Source organism: Mauremys mutica, chromosome 15 (assembly GCF_020497125.1).
Source record: "Mauremys mutica isolate MM-2020 ecotype Southern chromosome 15, ASM2049712v1, whole genome shotgun sequence".
NCBI lineage: Eukaryota > Metazoa > Chordata > Testudines > Geoemydidae > Mauremys > Mauremys mutica.
Window position 1 is genome coordinate 37,402,315 of NC_059086.1, and position 15,509 is coordinate 37,417,823.

At 59.9% G+C, this 15,509-nt stretch overlaps 2 protein-coding genes across 2 annotated transcripts; both read right to left on the reverse strand.

Annotated features, from left to right (window-relative positions):
- Positions 1–4,444: 4,444 nt before the first annotated feature.
- On the reverse strand, positions 4,445–6,866 carry LOC123350528 (lysozyme C, milk isozyme-like). The gene is made up of 4 exons (XM_044989156.1): positions 6,515–6,866; positions 5,669–5,827; positions 5,087–5,165; positions 4,445–4,628 (listed from the first exon to the last, which is right to left on the reverse strand). Exons 1-4 carry the CDS (start codon positions 6,651–6,653, stop codon positions 4,562–4,564), a joined length of 444 nt encoding a protein of 147 aa, XP_044845091.1. The 5' UTR covers positions 6,654–6,866; the 3' UTR covers positions 4,445–4,561.
- A 3,857-nt stretch (positions 6,867–10,723) lies between these two features.
- LOC123350529 (lysozyme C-like) lies at positions 10,724–15,153 on the reverse strand. The gene is made up of 5 exons (XM_044989157.1): positions 15,087–15,153; positions 14,260–14,453; positions 13,153–13,311; positions 11,785–11,863; positions 10,724–10,906 (listed from the first exon to the last, which is right to left on the reverse strand). The coding sequence occupies exons 2-5, from the start codon at positions 14,396–14,398 to the stop codon at positions 10,840–10,842; spliced, it is 444 nt and encodes a 147-aa protein (XP_044845092.1). The 5' UTR covers positions 14,399–14,453; positions 15,087–15,153; the 3' UTR covers positions 10,724–10,839.
- Positions 15,154–15,509: the final 356 nt, after the last annotated feature.

Consider the following 15,509-nt stretch of genomic DNA (forward strand, 5'->3'; position numbering starts at 1 on the left):
AAAGCAAAAATGTCTGGAGAAATTAGTGAAGGACGTCGTGGAACCTCACGTCTCCGTTTGTTTGGACAAAGTTTTGGCGGTTATTGAGGAAGAGCGTTCATGTGCTCAAAGTCAAGCTGTTCCTGAGTAGGGTGACCGGCTAGCACGGGGGGGGCAAACCTTTTGGCCCGAGGGCCACATTGGGGTTGCAAAACTGTACGGAGGGCCGGGTAGGGAAGGCTGTGCCTCCCCAAACAGCCTGGCCCCTGCCACCTGTTCGCCCCCTCCCACTTCCCGCCCCCTGGCTGCTCCCCTCAGAACCCCTGACGCATCCAACCCCCCCTGCTCCTTGTCCCCTGACTGCCCCCTCCCGGGAGCCCTGCCGTTAACCGCCCCTCAGGACCCCACCCCCCATCCAACACCCCCTTCTCCCTGTCTTCTGACTGACCTGACCCCTAGCCACATCCCTGCCCCCTGACAGGCCCCCCAGGACTCCCACGCCTATCCAACCCACCCTGTTCCCTGCCCCTTGACTGCCCCCTGAACCTCCGTCCCATCCAACTGGCCCCTGCTCCTTGTCCCCTAACCGCCCCCTGGGACCCCACCACTTATCCAACCTCCCTTCTCCCTGTCCTGACTGCCCCCCCCCGACCCCTATCCACATCCCTGCCCCTAACTGCCCCCGGGACCCCACCCCCTATCCAACCCCTCCTGCTCCCTGCCCCCTAACTGCCCCAACCCCTATCCACACCCCTGCCCCTAACCGCCCCCTGGGTCCCCACCCCTTCCTGGCCAAAGACTCAACCACATGCCTGAATAGATGCTAAACAAGTCAAATTGAGTGAACGAAGCCTGTCCACTGTAGATTTCCTGTTAACCTTGTGTCTTTGGCTAATTCACCTATGGAATAAAGCAAAAGAATTCATACTGGTAAACCCTTTAAAGATGTGGGACATACCTGATTTGTGGAAGAAGCTATTGTACATGCTAGGGATGGTGACGAGACAGCCCCACCAGCATGTTACTTTTCAGCCCATACCTGTAAAAAGCAGTAAAAGCATAACAGGCCCATGCTGCTGTGCAGAAGGGGAAACTGAGACACACCACCTCATGGCATTGGTGGCTAAATGCCAAAACACCATCACATGGTTTCAAGGAACTGAAAAGGAGTGTAACCAAAGACAAACAGAAATTTTACAGGTACTGCCTCCGCCATGGACAGTGTCCAAGTCTCTGGCAGTAAGTTCACGGGGAGGGTGTGACAGTGTACTCCATAAGGCTTTATGGGGTAGGGGTGCTCATAAATGTATGTATGATATAACTGGAATAGGGTTTTGCTGCATATGCCATGTAACATATCTATGTAAAGCTTATGTTCATCCTAGTTGTGTGTAGGCACCATTTGTGTGCTCAAAGTTATGAACATTGGCTGTATAATTGCTTGATTTCTAAGTAGCCTTAGTTTAAACATTTGGTCACTCCCTGGGAGAGGAATGTGCTCAATCAGGAAGCATTTAATAGACAAAAGAGCTTGGAAGACTCCAATCCACATAAGAAGTCTACCTGAGGACATTCAAGGTAGCATGTGGGTAATGGCTGCTCCCCGCAAATCCTGAGTCATGCCTGGCCAGGTGACTTGCCCATGTGATTCCAGATCTCCATTTTGTGACTGTATTCTACACAGGGGGAGGAGGGGGGTCTCCACCCACAAGAGAGAGTCTATTTAAATCCCTGGGAGACCCCTCCATGGGGTCTTCAGCTGGTTAAAGAAGGAGCCTCTCCACCCCCGCACCCAGGATACTTAAAGGAAACTGGAATAAAGGACAGTAACTACAGGGGGTGTGTGTGATTGCTGGACCAGGCTAAAAGGAGATTAGCCTGTAAAAGGGAGCATTTTGGAACTGGTGAGGATCCTATCTGTATTCAGTTTGATTAGACATAGATTTGTGCATTTTATTTTATTTTGCTTGGTAAGTTACTTTGTTCTGTCTGTTACTTCCTGGAACCACTTAAATCCTACTTTCTGTATTCAATAAAATCACTTTTTACTTATTAGTTAACTCAGAGTATGTATTAGTACCTGGGGGAGCAAACAGCTGTGCATCTCTCTCTATCAGTGTTATAGAGGGCGGACAATTTATGAGTTTACCCTGTGTAAACTCTATATAGGGTAAAACGAATTTATTTGGGTTTAGACCCCATTGGGAGTTGGGCATCTGAGTGCTAAAGTCAAGCACACTTCTGTGAGCTGTTTTCAGGTAAACCTGCAGCTTTGGGGCAGGTAATTCAGACTCTGGGTCTTTGTTGAAGTAGACCAGAGTGTCTGGCTCAGCAAAACAGGGTGCTGGAGTCCTGAGCTGGCAGGGAAAACAAGGATAGAAGTAGTCTTGGCACATTGGTTGGCAGCTCCCCAAGGGGGTTCCTGTGATGCAACCCGTCACAAGGGGGTAATGTATTTTCGGGTGAATGCAGGGTAAGATTATGGAGTAAAGAAATCTGGTTGCTCAGACAGAATTGATCTCAAATTGTATCGATACTGTAGTGTTCAGACTAGTAGTAAATAGGTAATGAGTAATAATTTACATGTACTTGTGCTTGTCTTCAGTATAACTTGCCATTTATATTAATCCTTATTCAGTGCTGGTCGGTAACCTTGCTTTTCTTATTTTGTCGGTGTTGCCTTTCTAGTCGAAAGTCATTCAAAACCTTTTTTTGAGCAATAATCAGCAGTTTTAGTTTTTCTTATACAGGCACCACTCAGCCTCATTACAGCTGTGTTGGGTGGTGGGAAGTTGTGATCACCCAGGGCCCAGTTAGGGTCCTGACGCCTGCCTCCCTCTTCCTTTAGCGCCACACGGACAAAGCAGGCGGCTGCCAAACACTATAAGGGAGCATTGGGCAACTTTAAACGAGCACGTTCTCTAATTCAGAGCTTCTCAGACTGTGGCCCACCAGTGGCCCGCGAGCTCCGTTCAGGTGGTTCCCTCTAAGGAGCACTCCTGGGCGGCCACCCACGAGAGAATGAAGGGGGCCACCCACCTAATGAGTGGAGCTGCGCAGGTGGGGTTCCACTAATGAGGTGCCTGGACCCTGGAGAAGATGCACATGTAAGGTGAGGTGGTGGCCTTGGGGGCAATAGAGAGTAGGTGGGAGGGGGCAGTGGGGTGAAAAGAGGGAGTGGGGGCAATTTGGGACCTGCAGGGCTCCGGCGGCCACAGAAAGAGTCAGGGCTGAGGCTGCTGGGGAGAGACACCCCCCCCTCCTTTCCAGTCCCAGCTTGGGGGCTGCTGCAGCAGAGGAGAGACACCCCCTCGTTTCCAGCCAGAACTCAGGGGCTACTGCGGTGGGGGAGAGAGGGAACATCCATCGCACGTCTTGCTTCCGCCATGTAAGCTGGGCCTGTTAGGACAAGGGGCCCTGAGCCTCCACCTCTGTTGGAAACAAAGCCCGTTAGCAAGTCCCCTGCGGGTCTTTCTCCCTGAGAGTCAACGGGAAGCGGGTTGGGAATCTCTTGATGCAGAAGCAGGCGCAGGAAATGCAGTGGCTGCCTGCGCTCAAGCTCGTTTCCTGAGCGAGTGGAGGCGGAGAGAGAGAGAGATCCGTGGAGGAAATCTGCCGGCCGCAGCTAATCCTCCAATTCAAGGCTGGTCATCGGGGGTGGCCCGAGAGCTGCCCCGTAGCCGGTCCCGTGGTGCTAAGGGTCCCACGCTGACACCTCTGAGTGCAAATCTCCGTGGGACCGGGACGTGCTGGCAAGAGGGATGGAGGCACCTATGTCTCACCTGCTCTCTGTGCAACCCAGGGGCTTAACGGGGAGATCGCTCTGCCAGAAACCCATTGCGGGGAGGCAGGCCAGGCCTGAGCTGTGTCTGGGTCATTGCTGCGAGGCAGATTTAGCCTGCCACATCTGGGGGCTGTAATTTGGGGTCTGCTCCGATAGGTTCCCTGCTGCTGGGGTCAGATGCCGTGACAGCAAGCAGTCAGGGCAGCTGCTTTGGTGGGGCAGAACATAGGCGCCGGGTGTCCATCTGGTGCGGGGAGCTCCCCAAGTCTCTGTCCAGGCCACGCCCCCACCCCACTGAGATGTGTGCCTCTGTTTCCCCTGCGTACCGCATGGTTTACCGGGGGAGGGGGAAAGGGCTTTTCTTTGCAGAAGAATCCGGAGATCCTGCACCCTCCCCCCGACAATGGCCTGGCAATTTGTTCCCTAGCAACTGATGACCCTGGACCTCTGCATGGGGGGGGGCACCAGCTGGAGAACAAAGAGCGAGTCGGGAGGAGACCAGGTGACCTTGTTAGCCCTGGCCCTGGGTACCAGGCTGGGGTGGGCCCCGGGGTCTGATCTGTTTTCACTGGAGGGTTTTCATTGACTTCACTTCACAGGGGTCTCGGGCCGGGGTCTCGGGACCCCTGGCAGCCTGCGCGGGCGTCTGACCAGAGAAACACAGCGAGAAGATTTCAACCAACGGGGTTTATAAATTCCTTCGAGATTGTTCAGTGCAGGGAGCATTTGTGTGAACGGACAGACAGACACAGGGAGAAGGACAGACGCCCCCCCTGTGGGGGGAGACACACTCGGGCCTCACAGATTACAACTCTCAACCCACTCGGTCAGGTCCTGCTTCTCGCAATGTTCCTTCCAGTCGTCCCTGAGGGAGGGGAAGTGACAGACAAGATGGCTGGTCACCAGGACAGTAACACTGAGAGAGAACCTGTGGGGATGGCTTGCCCAGTGCTGAGATGCAGCCACTTCTGGGGTGGGGCAGATGGAGAACGGCCGCACATAACACCACACGGGGATGGCTCACCCGGTGCTGAGATGCAGCCACTTCTGGGGTGGGGCAGATGGAGAACGGCCGCACATAACGCCACACGGGGATGGCTCACCCAGTGCTGAGGTGCAGCCACCTCTGGAGCAGGGCAGTTGGAGAACAGCCGCACATAACGCCACAAGGGGACGGCTCGCCCGGTGCTGAGGTGCAACCACCTCTGGGGCGGGGCAGCTGGCGAACACCCACACATAGCACTGCACGGGGAGGTCTCGTCCAGTGCCAAGATGCAGAGCTCCTCTGTGGGGAATACCCCTCCGCCCAGGGAGCCCCCTTACCAAGCCTCCATGCCCTGAGGATCCTGCACCACTCTCTTCACACAGTTGATGTCGTCCTTGATGTCGGGGTTCAGCAAATCTAGGAGCAAGGGAGGGAGGGTAAGGCAGGGATGGGCCCCCTCAGGGAGGCTGCAGCGTTGGGGGGGGGGGCTGGGATGAATGGGGAGGGGCTCAGATCGGCTCCAACCACACCTCAGCCAAATCCACCACCACCCCGAATCCCCGCTGCCCCCCGGTGTCTGCTGACGGGAAGGGTGTCTGTTCTCACCGCACCCCATAACACGGCCCCCGGTGCGGCTCAGCAGGCAGGGAAAATACCCCAGATCCGGGGGGCTTCAGGACGCAGGAGTGGTTAGAAGCATGACTGGGTGTTGCACAGGAATGTCCCAGAGCACAGCGCCCCACTGCTGAGCCCCCCACTGACCCCCTGCCTGACCCCTGCAGCCCAGTGCCCCCCACTGAGCCCTCTACTGAGCCCCCCACTGACCCTGCAGCACAGCGCCCCCCATTGACCCCCCCACCCCCCGCAGCACAGAGCCCCCCCCCGACACCCCTGCAGCCCGGCGCCCCCTGGCGCCTCACCCTGGCAGCGCACGTGGCACAGGTTCTCCGACGGGCTCTGGGCGTCCTGGCACCACCAGCCGCTGTTGATCTGGAAGATCCCGTAGTCGGAGCTGCCGTCCGCATTGGCCCCCACGGCCGCCGTGTCGAAGCCGCTCGTGTAGAACGCCAGGCAGACCCCTGGGGGGCACAGCCCCATAGAGACGGGGAGCGGTGTGGGGGGGCACACAGCCCCATAGAGACGGGGAGCAGTGTGGGGGGGCACACAGCCCCATAGAGATGGGGAGTAATGGGGGGGGCACAGCCCCATAGAGATGGGGAGCAGTGTGGGGGGGCACAGCCCCATAGAGATGGGGAGCAGGGGGGGCACAGCCCCATAGAGATGGGGAGCGGTGTGGGGGGGCACACAGCCCCATACGGAGGCCTCACGAGGAGCGGTGCAGGAGGGACACAGCCCCATAGGGAGGCCCCACAGGGGGGTGATGTGGGAGGGACACACAGCCCCATAGGGAGGCCCCACAGGGGGGTGATGTGGGAGGGGCACACAGCCCCATAGGGAGGCCCCACGGAGGGGTGATGCGGGAGGGACACACAGCCCCATAGGGGGTTCCCACGGGGGGGTGATGCGGGAGGGACACAGCCCCATAGGGAGGCCCCACAGGGGGGTGATGCGGGAGGGACACACAGCCCCATAGGGAGGCCCCACGGGGGGTGATGTGGGAGGGACACACAGCCCCACAGGGAGGCCCCACAGGGGGGTGATGCGGGAGGGACACACAACCCCATAGGCAGGTCCCACGGGAAGCGGTGCGGAAAGGACACAGCCCCATAGACCAGCCCATGGGGCAGGCCCGAGGCCTCACTCACAGTTGGCCAGGCTGTATCCCTCGTATCCGTCCATCCCGCCGTCCTGCAGCGTCTCCGCCAGCTCACAGCGGGTGAAAATCTTCCCCCGGCCCCCCACGCTCAGCCAGGCCAGCAGGGTCGCCAGCCCCAGGACCCCCATCCCCGCTGAGCTGGGGGGGGCAGCCGGGCTGCGGATCGAGGGGAGCTGAGACGGGGTCGCCGGGAACGGGCCAACGGCACCGTCGGGGCCGCGCCGGGCAGACAAAGCGATGGAGACAGAGATGGGGGGTGTTTGGGGCTGGCCAGAGGGGGGCTGGGCAGCGGCTGGGAGCTGTCTGGGGGCCCCCCTGCTCTCCGTGGCTGGGGGTCGTGGCTTCCCTTCTAGAATGCCCTGCGGTGTCATGAAGGCCCCGTGTTCTAGAACCGCCCCTCGGGGTTCCGTGAAAGGGAGTGACTCCGGATTGACCCGGGGACGGGGGTGAGGTCAGGGTCCCGCCCCACCCTCCCTGCAGTCAGGGGTGACTTCAGCTGGAGCCAGGCCGCGTGCGCCCCAGGGATCTCTCGGTGCCCACGGGCAGGGGGCGCTGGGCGTAGGGTGACCTGACGTCCTGATTTTATGGGGACAGTCCCGATATTTGGAGCTTTGTCTTATATAAACTTCTATTCCCCACCCCCATCCCAATATTTCACACGTGCCATCTGGTCACCCTAGCTGGACGTTTCATGGGGATCCCCAGGCTCCGAGCTGTGCCCGATCCCTCACTGAGCGGGGCCGGGGGACGTCGCTCCCCAGAGCCAGTCGCCCTCTGCTGGCAGATCTACAAAGTCCAGAGCCTTTGGGTATTTGAGTCCGACCTCCTGTCTGCCAGGCCGGGGACCTTCCCCACGATAATTCCCGGAGCAGAAACACGGCCCAGCTGGATTTAAAAGCAGCCAGGGATGGAGGATCCGACGCCCGCTTTGGGGAAGTGTCCCGATGGGTTATTCCTCCCAGTCTTAAAAAAATCCCACCTTCTTGCCAGGCTGAATTTGACCAGCCTCCACTGACACCTTTGTCCTCTAGATCGAAGATCCTGTTATTAAATATTTGTCCCCTACGTGGGGCACCTTGCTGGCTACAGCCCAGTCCTCCAATTTATCAGGATCCCTTTCAACGTTAGCTCTGTCCTCCCCCAAGGACAGACACACACACACACCCCTCCCCGCTCGCAAACCTCCCTCGCTCTGTATCATCTCCAGACTGGATCCGTCTGCTCTCTACTCCTACCGCTGGGCAATGAGGCCGGACCCAGGACACTTCCCTGGGGAGACGTATAAAATCCTGGGGGCTAAATTAGCTGCCGGCCCTGAAGGAAAAGAGCTTGGGGTGAGTGTGGGGAGTTCTCCGAAAACGGCGGCAGTGGAAAAAGCGAACGGAACGGGGGAGTCGTTGAGAAAGGGAGAGATAATAAGGCAGAAAATATCCTCTTGCCTCTATATAAATCCATGCAGGGCCGCCGAGAGCGGGTTCGGGCCCCCCAGCAAGAGCGGACCAGCTAAACAGGGTGGGGAAGCTAGGCCCCGGGCCCCTTTCCAGACCCCTGGGCCCCTTTCCAGACCGGGACCCCCTGGCTCAGCGTCCCCTGGGGTCAGGTGGGGAGGTGGGGCAGGGGATCCCCTGGCACAGCACCCCCTGGGGCCGGGCGGGGAGATAGGGCGGGACCGGGACCTCCTGGCACAGCACCCCCTTCCGGACCGCCGGGCCCTGGTAATTTGTACCCGCTTTTCCCCCCCTCTCGGAGTCCCTGAATCCGTGGTACGCCCACATCTGGAACACTGCGTGCAGATGTGGTCGCCCCATCTCCAAAAAGCTAGATTGGAATTGGAAAAGGTTCAGAAAAGGGCAACAAAAATGATTAGGGTATAGAACAGCTGCCGTATGAGGAGAGATTAAGGAGACTGGGACTTTTCAGCTTGGAAAAGAAATAACTCAGGAGGGATATGATAGAGTCTATAGACTCATGACTGGAGTGGAGAAAGTAAATCAGGACGTGTTATTTACTCCTGCTCAGAACACAAGAACTAGGGGTCCCGCAATGAAGTGAACAGGCAGCAGGTTTAAAGCAAACACAAGGAAGTATTTCTTCACCCAACGCACAGTCAACCTGTGGAACTCCTCGCCGGAGGACGGTGTGAAGGCCGAGACTATAACAGAGTTCAGAAAAGAACTAGATAAGTTCCTGGAGGATACGTCCATCAATGGCTACTAGCCGGGCTGGGCAGGGACAGTGTCCCTAGTCTCTGTTTGCCAGGAGCTGGGAATGGGCGACAGGGGATGGGTCACTTGATGATTCCCTGCTCTGTTCATTCCCTCTGGGGCACCTGGTGTTGGCCACTGACAGAAGACAGGACCCTGGGCTGGATGGGCCTTTGCTCTGACCCAGTCTGGCTGTCCCGTGAGGGAGGTTCCCACTCAAGACCTCCCTCCAGACCCTCGTCCTTCCATTAATAATGACCCTTCGTTTGCGGTTGTTTAACCATGTACAGAGCCACTGAATGGCTGGTCTGCTGAGCCCGCCTGTCTCCAGCTCACGTCTCAGGGCGTCGTGAAAGGAAATCGGCCAGAGGAAGCCAAATGGGGCCAGGTGCAGAGACCGGGCGGCTGGGCTGACCAGGGGGATGGAGGCGACTGGGGGGGGGACTGGCTGGTTTAGGGGAACAAAATGAGGGAGCTCTAGTTTCTCTCAATAGCTACATCGGGGGGCTACGCCCCAGGACCGGAGAAGAGCGACGGAAGCTAAGGGACGATGGGCAGAAACGTCCCACCAACAAATTCTGGCTGGAAATTAGGAGACGGTTTCTAACCATCAGCAGGGTGAGGCTCGGGACCAGCCCCCCACTCGGAGAGGGGGTGGGGGACAAACAACGTAATTACTTCGAAAAGCGAGCGGATGAGGGCAGTCAGCGGCCGGCGTTGCTTGTGAGAGCCGGGACAGGGCTCAGCTGCCCTGGGGCTCCAGTCTGGGTTATGTCGTATGTCGCTAACGTTCATGCTTCAGGGCTCCCGTCGGTCACCGGCAGGGGTCAGGAAGGGATTTCCCCCAGGTCAGTTTGGCAGGGACCGTGGGGGGGTCCCCTTCCTCTGCAGCGTGGGATGTGGGTGATTCGCAGGATTATCTGGGTGTCTCTCCCTTAATCCCTCCCCTGCCATTAGGCATCCTCAGGTGTTGGTGCACCCCAGTTCCACCTCTCTGCACAGCGCAGTCTCGTCTCCCGTGGGCTGTGATACGTGGGTCTCGTTCGGCCATGGGGGTTGCTGCGCCGGGGGTGGCCCATGGGAGCCAGAAGCTCAGATTGGGTGAGAGGGGCTCTTCTGGCCTTGAACTCAGAGAAGCCAGGAACAGAGAGCGCAGGGCCTGTCCCCTCCAGCAGGGGGCAGCAGGGACACACACACACACACACACACACACACAGAGCAAGGCCCGTCCCCTCCAGCAGGGGGCGCAGGGACGGGGACACACACACACACACACACACACACACAGAGCAGGGCCTGTCCCCTCCAGCAGGGGGCAGCAGGGACACACACACACACACACACAGAGCAGGACCCGTCCCCTCCAGCAGGGGGCGCAGGGACACCCCCACACCCCCACACACAGAGCAGAGCCCGTCCCCTCCAGCAGGGGGCAGCAGGGGCGCACACACACACACACACACACACAGAGCAGGGCCCGTCCCCTCCAGCAGGGGGCGCAGGGACACACACACACACACACACACACACACAGAGCAGGGCCTGTCCCCTCCAGCAGGGGGCAGCAGGGACACACACACACACACACACACACACACAGAGCAAGGCCCGTCCCCTCCAGCAGGGGGCACAGGGACACCCCCACACCCCCACACACAGAGCAGGGCCCATCCCCTCCAGCAGGGGGCGCAGGGACACACACACACAGAGCAGGGCCTGTCCCCTCCAGCAGGGGGTGACAGGGACACACAGAGGGAGAACATTGTCTACACTTGGGGGCTGCTTTCGCCATCCGGACGCGTCCCTCGCCGATCAGACCCCTCTCCCCCGGCCCCAGCCTCTGGAATCCCTCCGGGTCCCACTGCCTGCGGCGATGGTGCCTCTTGCGGTTCCGCACACCCCGTGGCCCCGCGCCGGCCCCCAGCCCCGACCCCACAAGCCCAGCGAACGCGGCTCTCGAAGGGACGGGTTTATTGACCTTCCCCTCCCCCACCCATTGCGTCTAACTCTCCCTTGCGCGTGGGGGGCCCCTCGCCCAGCCCCGCTGGCGCAGCCGGACGCAGAAGCCGGCTGGGTCCTTGGAGACGGGCGCCGAGGTCCTCTGGCCAGATCACAGATTGCAGGAAGCCACCCAGTGACTCAGGTCCCGGCCCTTGCAATGGTCGCGCCAGGGCATCCTGACGGGGCAGAGAAGAAAGGTCAGGGGACAGGAGCAATGAAGATGCTGAGATGCAGCCACCTCTGGGGCAGGGCAGCGGGGGAACAGCCGCACATAACGCCACCTTGGGATGGCTCGTCCTACGCTGAGATGCAGCCACCTCTGGGGCAGGGCAGCGGGGGAACAGCCGCACATAACGCCACCTTGGGATGGCTCACCCTATGCTAAGATGCAACCACCTCTGGGGCAGGGCAGCAGGGGAACAGCCGCACATAACGCCACCTTGGGATGGCTCGCCGTACGCTGAGATGCAACCACCTCTGGGGCAGGGCAGCAGGGGAACAGCCGCACATAACGCCACCTTGGGATGGCTCGCCCTACGCTGAGATGCAACCACCTCTGGGGCAGAGCAGCGGGGGAACAGCCGCACATAACACCACCTTGGGATGGCTCACCCTACGCTGAGATGCAACCACCTCTGGGGCAGGGCAGCGGGGGAACAGCCGCACATAACAGGGATGGCTCATCCAGCAATGAAGGTCAGTTTCACATTACCCTGTGTGGTGTTACATTATATAACACCATGGGCTGCACTGCACTGTGTTGTGTTCTCTTGTGCTACATAATCCCTCCATTTCTTGTATTGTGTAGTGATTCTTAGGGTTGCAAAAAGAACTAAGAGTGGAGATAGATAGATAGATAGATAGATAGATAGATAGATAGATAGATAGATAGATAGATAGATGGGGTGGCTGGGGATAGATAGATAGATAGATAGAGGGGGTGGCTGGGGATAGATAGATAGATAGAGGGGGTGGCTGGGGATAGATAGATAGATAGATAGATGGGGTGGCTGGGGATAGAGAGAGAGAGAGAGAGAGAGAGAGTTTCCCATACCAGACTCCCATCCCCTGCCAGTCCATCACGACTTTCTTGACACAGCTGATGTCGTCCGCTAGGTCGGCAGTCAGTAAATCTGTGGGGAAAGAATGAGATGAGGTGTGAAGGGGGTCAGGCTGCGCGGACCCCGATCCCCCAGCCGGGCAGGCCCCAGGGCCAGCTATCCTGGCCCAGACAAATCTACACTGCGCAGGGCTGCTTCACCCAGCGCTGAGATGCAGCCACCTCTGGGGTGGGGCAGCTGGGTTACTGGACTGCAGCTTGTATGTCATGCTGGGAAAGGCCACATAGCTGGGGAAAACTGAGTCCTACCTATCTACCCCCATCCACCCCCTCTATCTATCTATCTACCCCCATCCACCCCCTCTATCTATCTACCCCCATCCACCCCCTCTATCTATCTATCCCCATACACCCCATTTCTATCTATCTATCCCCAGCCACCCCCTCTATCTATCTACCCCCATCCACCCCCTCTATCTATCTATCTATCCCCACCCACCCCCTCTCCCTATCTATCCCCATACACCCCATTTCTATCTATCTATCTATCCCCAGCCACCCCCTCTATCTATCTATCTATCTATCTATCCCCAGCCACCCCCTCTATCTATCTATCTATCCCCAGCCACCCCCCATATCTATCTACCCCCAGCCACCCCATCTATCTATTTCTATCCACCCCATCTATCTATCTACCCCCATCCACCCCCTCTATCTATCTATCCCCAGCCACCCCCTCTATCTATCTATCCCCAGCCACCCCCTCTATCTATCCCCATACACCCCCCATATCTATCTACCCCCAGCCACCCCCTCTATCTATCTACCCCCATCCACCCCCTCTATCTATCTATCCCCAGCCACCCCCTCTCCCTATCTATCCCCATACACCCCATTTCTATCTATCTATCTATCTATCCCCAGCCACCCCCTCTATCTATCCCCATACACCCCCCATATCTATCTACCCCCAGCCACCCCCTCTATCTATCTATCCCCATACACCCCATTTCTATCTATCTATCCCCAGCCACCCCCTCTATCTATCTATCTACCCCCAGCCACCCCCTCTACCTATCTATCCCCATACACCCCATTTCTATCTATCTATCTACCCCCAGCCACCCCATCTATCTATTTCTATCCACCCCATCTATCTATCTATCCCCATATACCCCATTTCTATCTATCTATCTATCTATCCCCATCCACCCCCTCTATCTATCTATCTATCCCCAGCCACCCCCTCTATCTATCGATCTCTCCCCCCACCCCCTCTAGCTCTCCCAGTCTCTCCCCTGCCCAGCTGGGCGGCCGTGTGGGGCTGGGGTCCCTGCCTGCTCTCCCCGGGGGGGGCCGCACCACGGCAGCGCGTCTGGCACAGGTCCAGCGTGCGGCTGCGCTGGTCGCTGCACCACCGGCGGCTGTTGATCTGGAAGATGCCGTAGTCCGAGCTGCCGTCCGAGTTCTCCGTCACGGTCCCCGTGTCGAAGCGGCTGGCGTAGAAAGCCAGGCAGAGCCCTGGGCGGGGCAGGGCCGGGGGGAGACATGTCAGGCAGCCCATTGGCCTCCAGTGCCCAGAGAAGGGGGGTCCCCGTCCCTCCCGGCTGGCAGGCGCGGCCCCCAGCGGCTGAGAGCCCAGAGGGTGGCTAGGGGCAGAGAGAACTGAGGCTGGGCTGGCCCGAGCCAGCAGGGCCCGTTCCACCCCTACGGCCCAGGGCCAGGCGCTACCCCCAGGAAGGAGGCCGACCGGCCCGACTGGGGACTGGGTCGTGCAAAGCAGGGTCCCTGGAAAGGATCTTGGGGTCCCCGGTGGACAAGGAGCCCAACCTGAGCGACCCGGGCCACGGCGGGGGAAACAGGGCTCCGGAAATCCTGGGGTGGGCAGACAGGAGAGAGGTGCCTGCGAGCCAGGAGACGGTTTTGCCTCTAGCTGGCGACTGGTGAGACAGGTAGTGGCAAACTGAATCCTGGTTCCCAGACCCCTGCTCTAACCACTAGACCCCACTCCCCTCCCACAGCCAGGGAGAGAACCCAGGAGTCCTGGCTCCCAGACCTCCCCCCCCCCCCATCCATTAGAGCCCACTCCGCTCCCACAGCCAGGGAGAGAACCCAGGAGTCCTGGCTCCCAGCCCCGTCTGCTCTAACCACTAGACCCCTCCCCTCCCAGAGCTGGGGAGAGAACCCAGGAGTCCAGGCTCCCAGCCCCCCCCCCTGCTCTGACCACTAGGCCCAGCCCCCCTGCTCTGACCACTAGCCCCCACTCCCCTCCCAGAGCCAGGGAGAGAACCCAGGAGTCCGGGCTCCCAACCCACCCTCCTCTAACCCACTCGACCCCATTCACCTTAGTTGAGGGGGGGCGGACGAATTGTTGGGAGATTTCAAGGGCGCGAGCCGGAGACGGGGCAGGGGGGAGGAGAGGGCTGGGGGTGGGGGGAAGGCGGAGGAGCACGGGGGATGGGCACTCACAGTTGTCCAGGCGGTACCCCATGAACCCGTCCAGCCCCCCTCTCTGCAGCAGCCGGGCCAGCTGGCAGCGACTGAGCAGCTCGCCCCGGGCCCCGGCGCTCAGGCAGGCCAGGACGGGAAGCAGCGCCAGAGCCCTCATGCCCACACGCCGGGGCGAGGGCGCCGGGTTCGGGGCCCCACACCCTCCGTGCCGCCTGCGGGGGGAGAGAGGCGAGGGAGTGGAGGCAAGAAGCGTGACGCTGGCCTCCCGCATAGAGCAGGCAACGAACCCAGGAGTCCTGGCTCCCAGCGCCCCCCTGCTCTAACCACTAGACCCCACTCCCCTCCCAGAGCCAGGGAAAGAACCCAGGAGTCCTGGCTCCCAGCCCCCCCCCCCCTGCTCTAACCACTAGACCCCACTCCCCTCCCAGAGCCAGGGAGAGAACCCAGGAGTCCTGGCTCCCAGCCCCTCTGCTCTAACCACTAGACCCCACTCCCCTCCCAGAGCCAGGGAAAGAACCCAGGCGTCCTGGCTTCCAGCCCCCCCTGCTCTAACCACTAGACCCCACTCCCCTCCCAGAGAACCCAGGAGCCCTGGCTCCTAGCACCCATCCCCCTCCCCCACTCTAACCACTAGACACACACACACCCGCCTCTCCTGCTGGGGCCAGAATAGAACCCAGGAGCCCTGGCTCCCCGCCCCCCCCCCCCCGCTCTAACCACTAGACCCCACTCCCCTCCCAGAGAACCCAGGCGTCCTGGCTTCCAGCGCCCCCAGTCTAAGGCACTTGTCCCCAAGCCGCGATGCTGAGTGGGTCCCCCGGGGGCAGTAGCTCTGGGGCGCTTACCAGGCCCTGCAGCACCACGGACCCCCAGTGACCCCCAAGCCGCACACCCGCCCCTCGCTCTGATGTCTCCCAGCCGCCCCGGGTTCTGGAACATCCCCGTGGAGACCCACTATGACGTCACACCGGGCCCCGGCCTGGAGCTGGTCGAGCCAACCCCCCATCTGCACACAGCCCGGACGCCTGGGTTCTCTCCACAGCTCTGGGAGGGGAGTGGGGTCTAGTGGTTAGAGCGGGGGGGGGGGCTGGGAGCCAGGACTCCTGGGTTCCCTCCCAGCTCTCTGGCAGGGGCAGTGGGTCTCAGGAGTGAGGGCACCGGCAGCACCTGGGGTGGGGAGCCCAGGCCCGGGCTGGCAGGGGGCTGGTGTTTTGTGTGATGTGCGGCCATTCCTCAGTGACCCCGCCCCAGAGGTGGCTGCATCTCGG

Excerpts from the sequence above, each read along its gene's own strand:
- LOC123350528 (XM_044989156.1), bottom strand. The coding sequence starts at position 6,653 with ATGGGGGTCCTGGGGCTGGCGACCCTGCTGGCCTGGCTGAGCGTGGGG. Across the intron at positions 5,828-6,514 it reads GGGATACAGCCTGGCCAACT|GGGTCTGCCTGGCGTTCTAC; the intron begins GTGAGTGAGGCC and ends TGTGCCCCCCAG. Across the intron at positions 5,166-5,668 it reads GTGCCACGTGCGCTGCCAGG|ATTTGCTGAACCCCGACATC; the intron begins GTGAGGCGCCAG and ends CCTTGCTCCTAG.
- LOC123350529 (XM_044989157.1), bottom strand. The coding sequence starts at position 14,398 with ATGAGGGCTCTGGCGCTGCTTCCCGTCCTGGCCTGCCTGAGCGCCGGG. Across the intron at positions 11,864-13,152 it reads GTGCCAGACGCGCTGCCGTG|ATTTACTGACTGCCGACCTA; the intron begins GTGCGGCCCCCC and ends CTTTCCCCACAG. Across the intron at positions 10,907-11,784 it reads TGGCAGGGGATGGGAGTCTG|GATGCCCTGGCGCGACCATT; the intron begins GTATGGGAAACT and ends CTGCCCCGTCAG.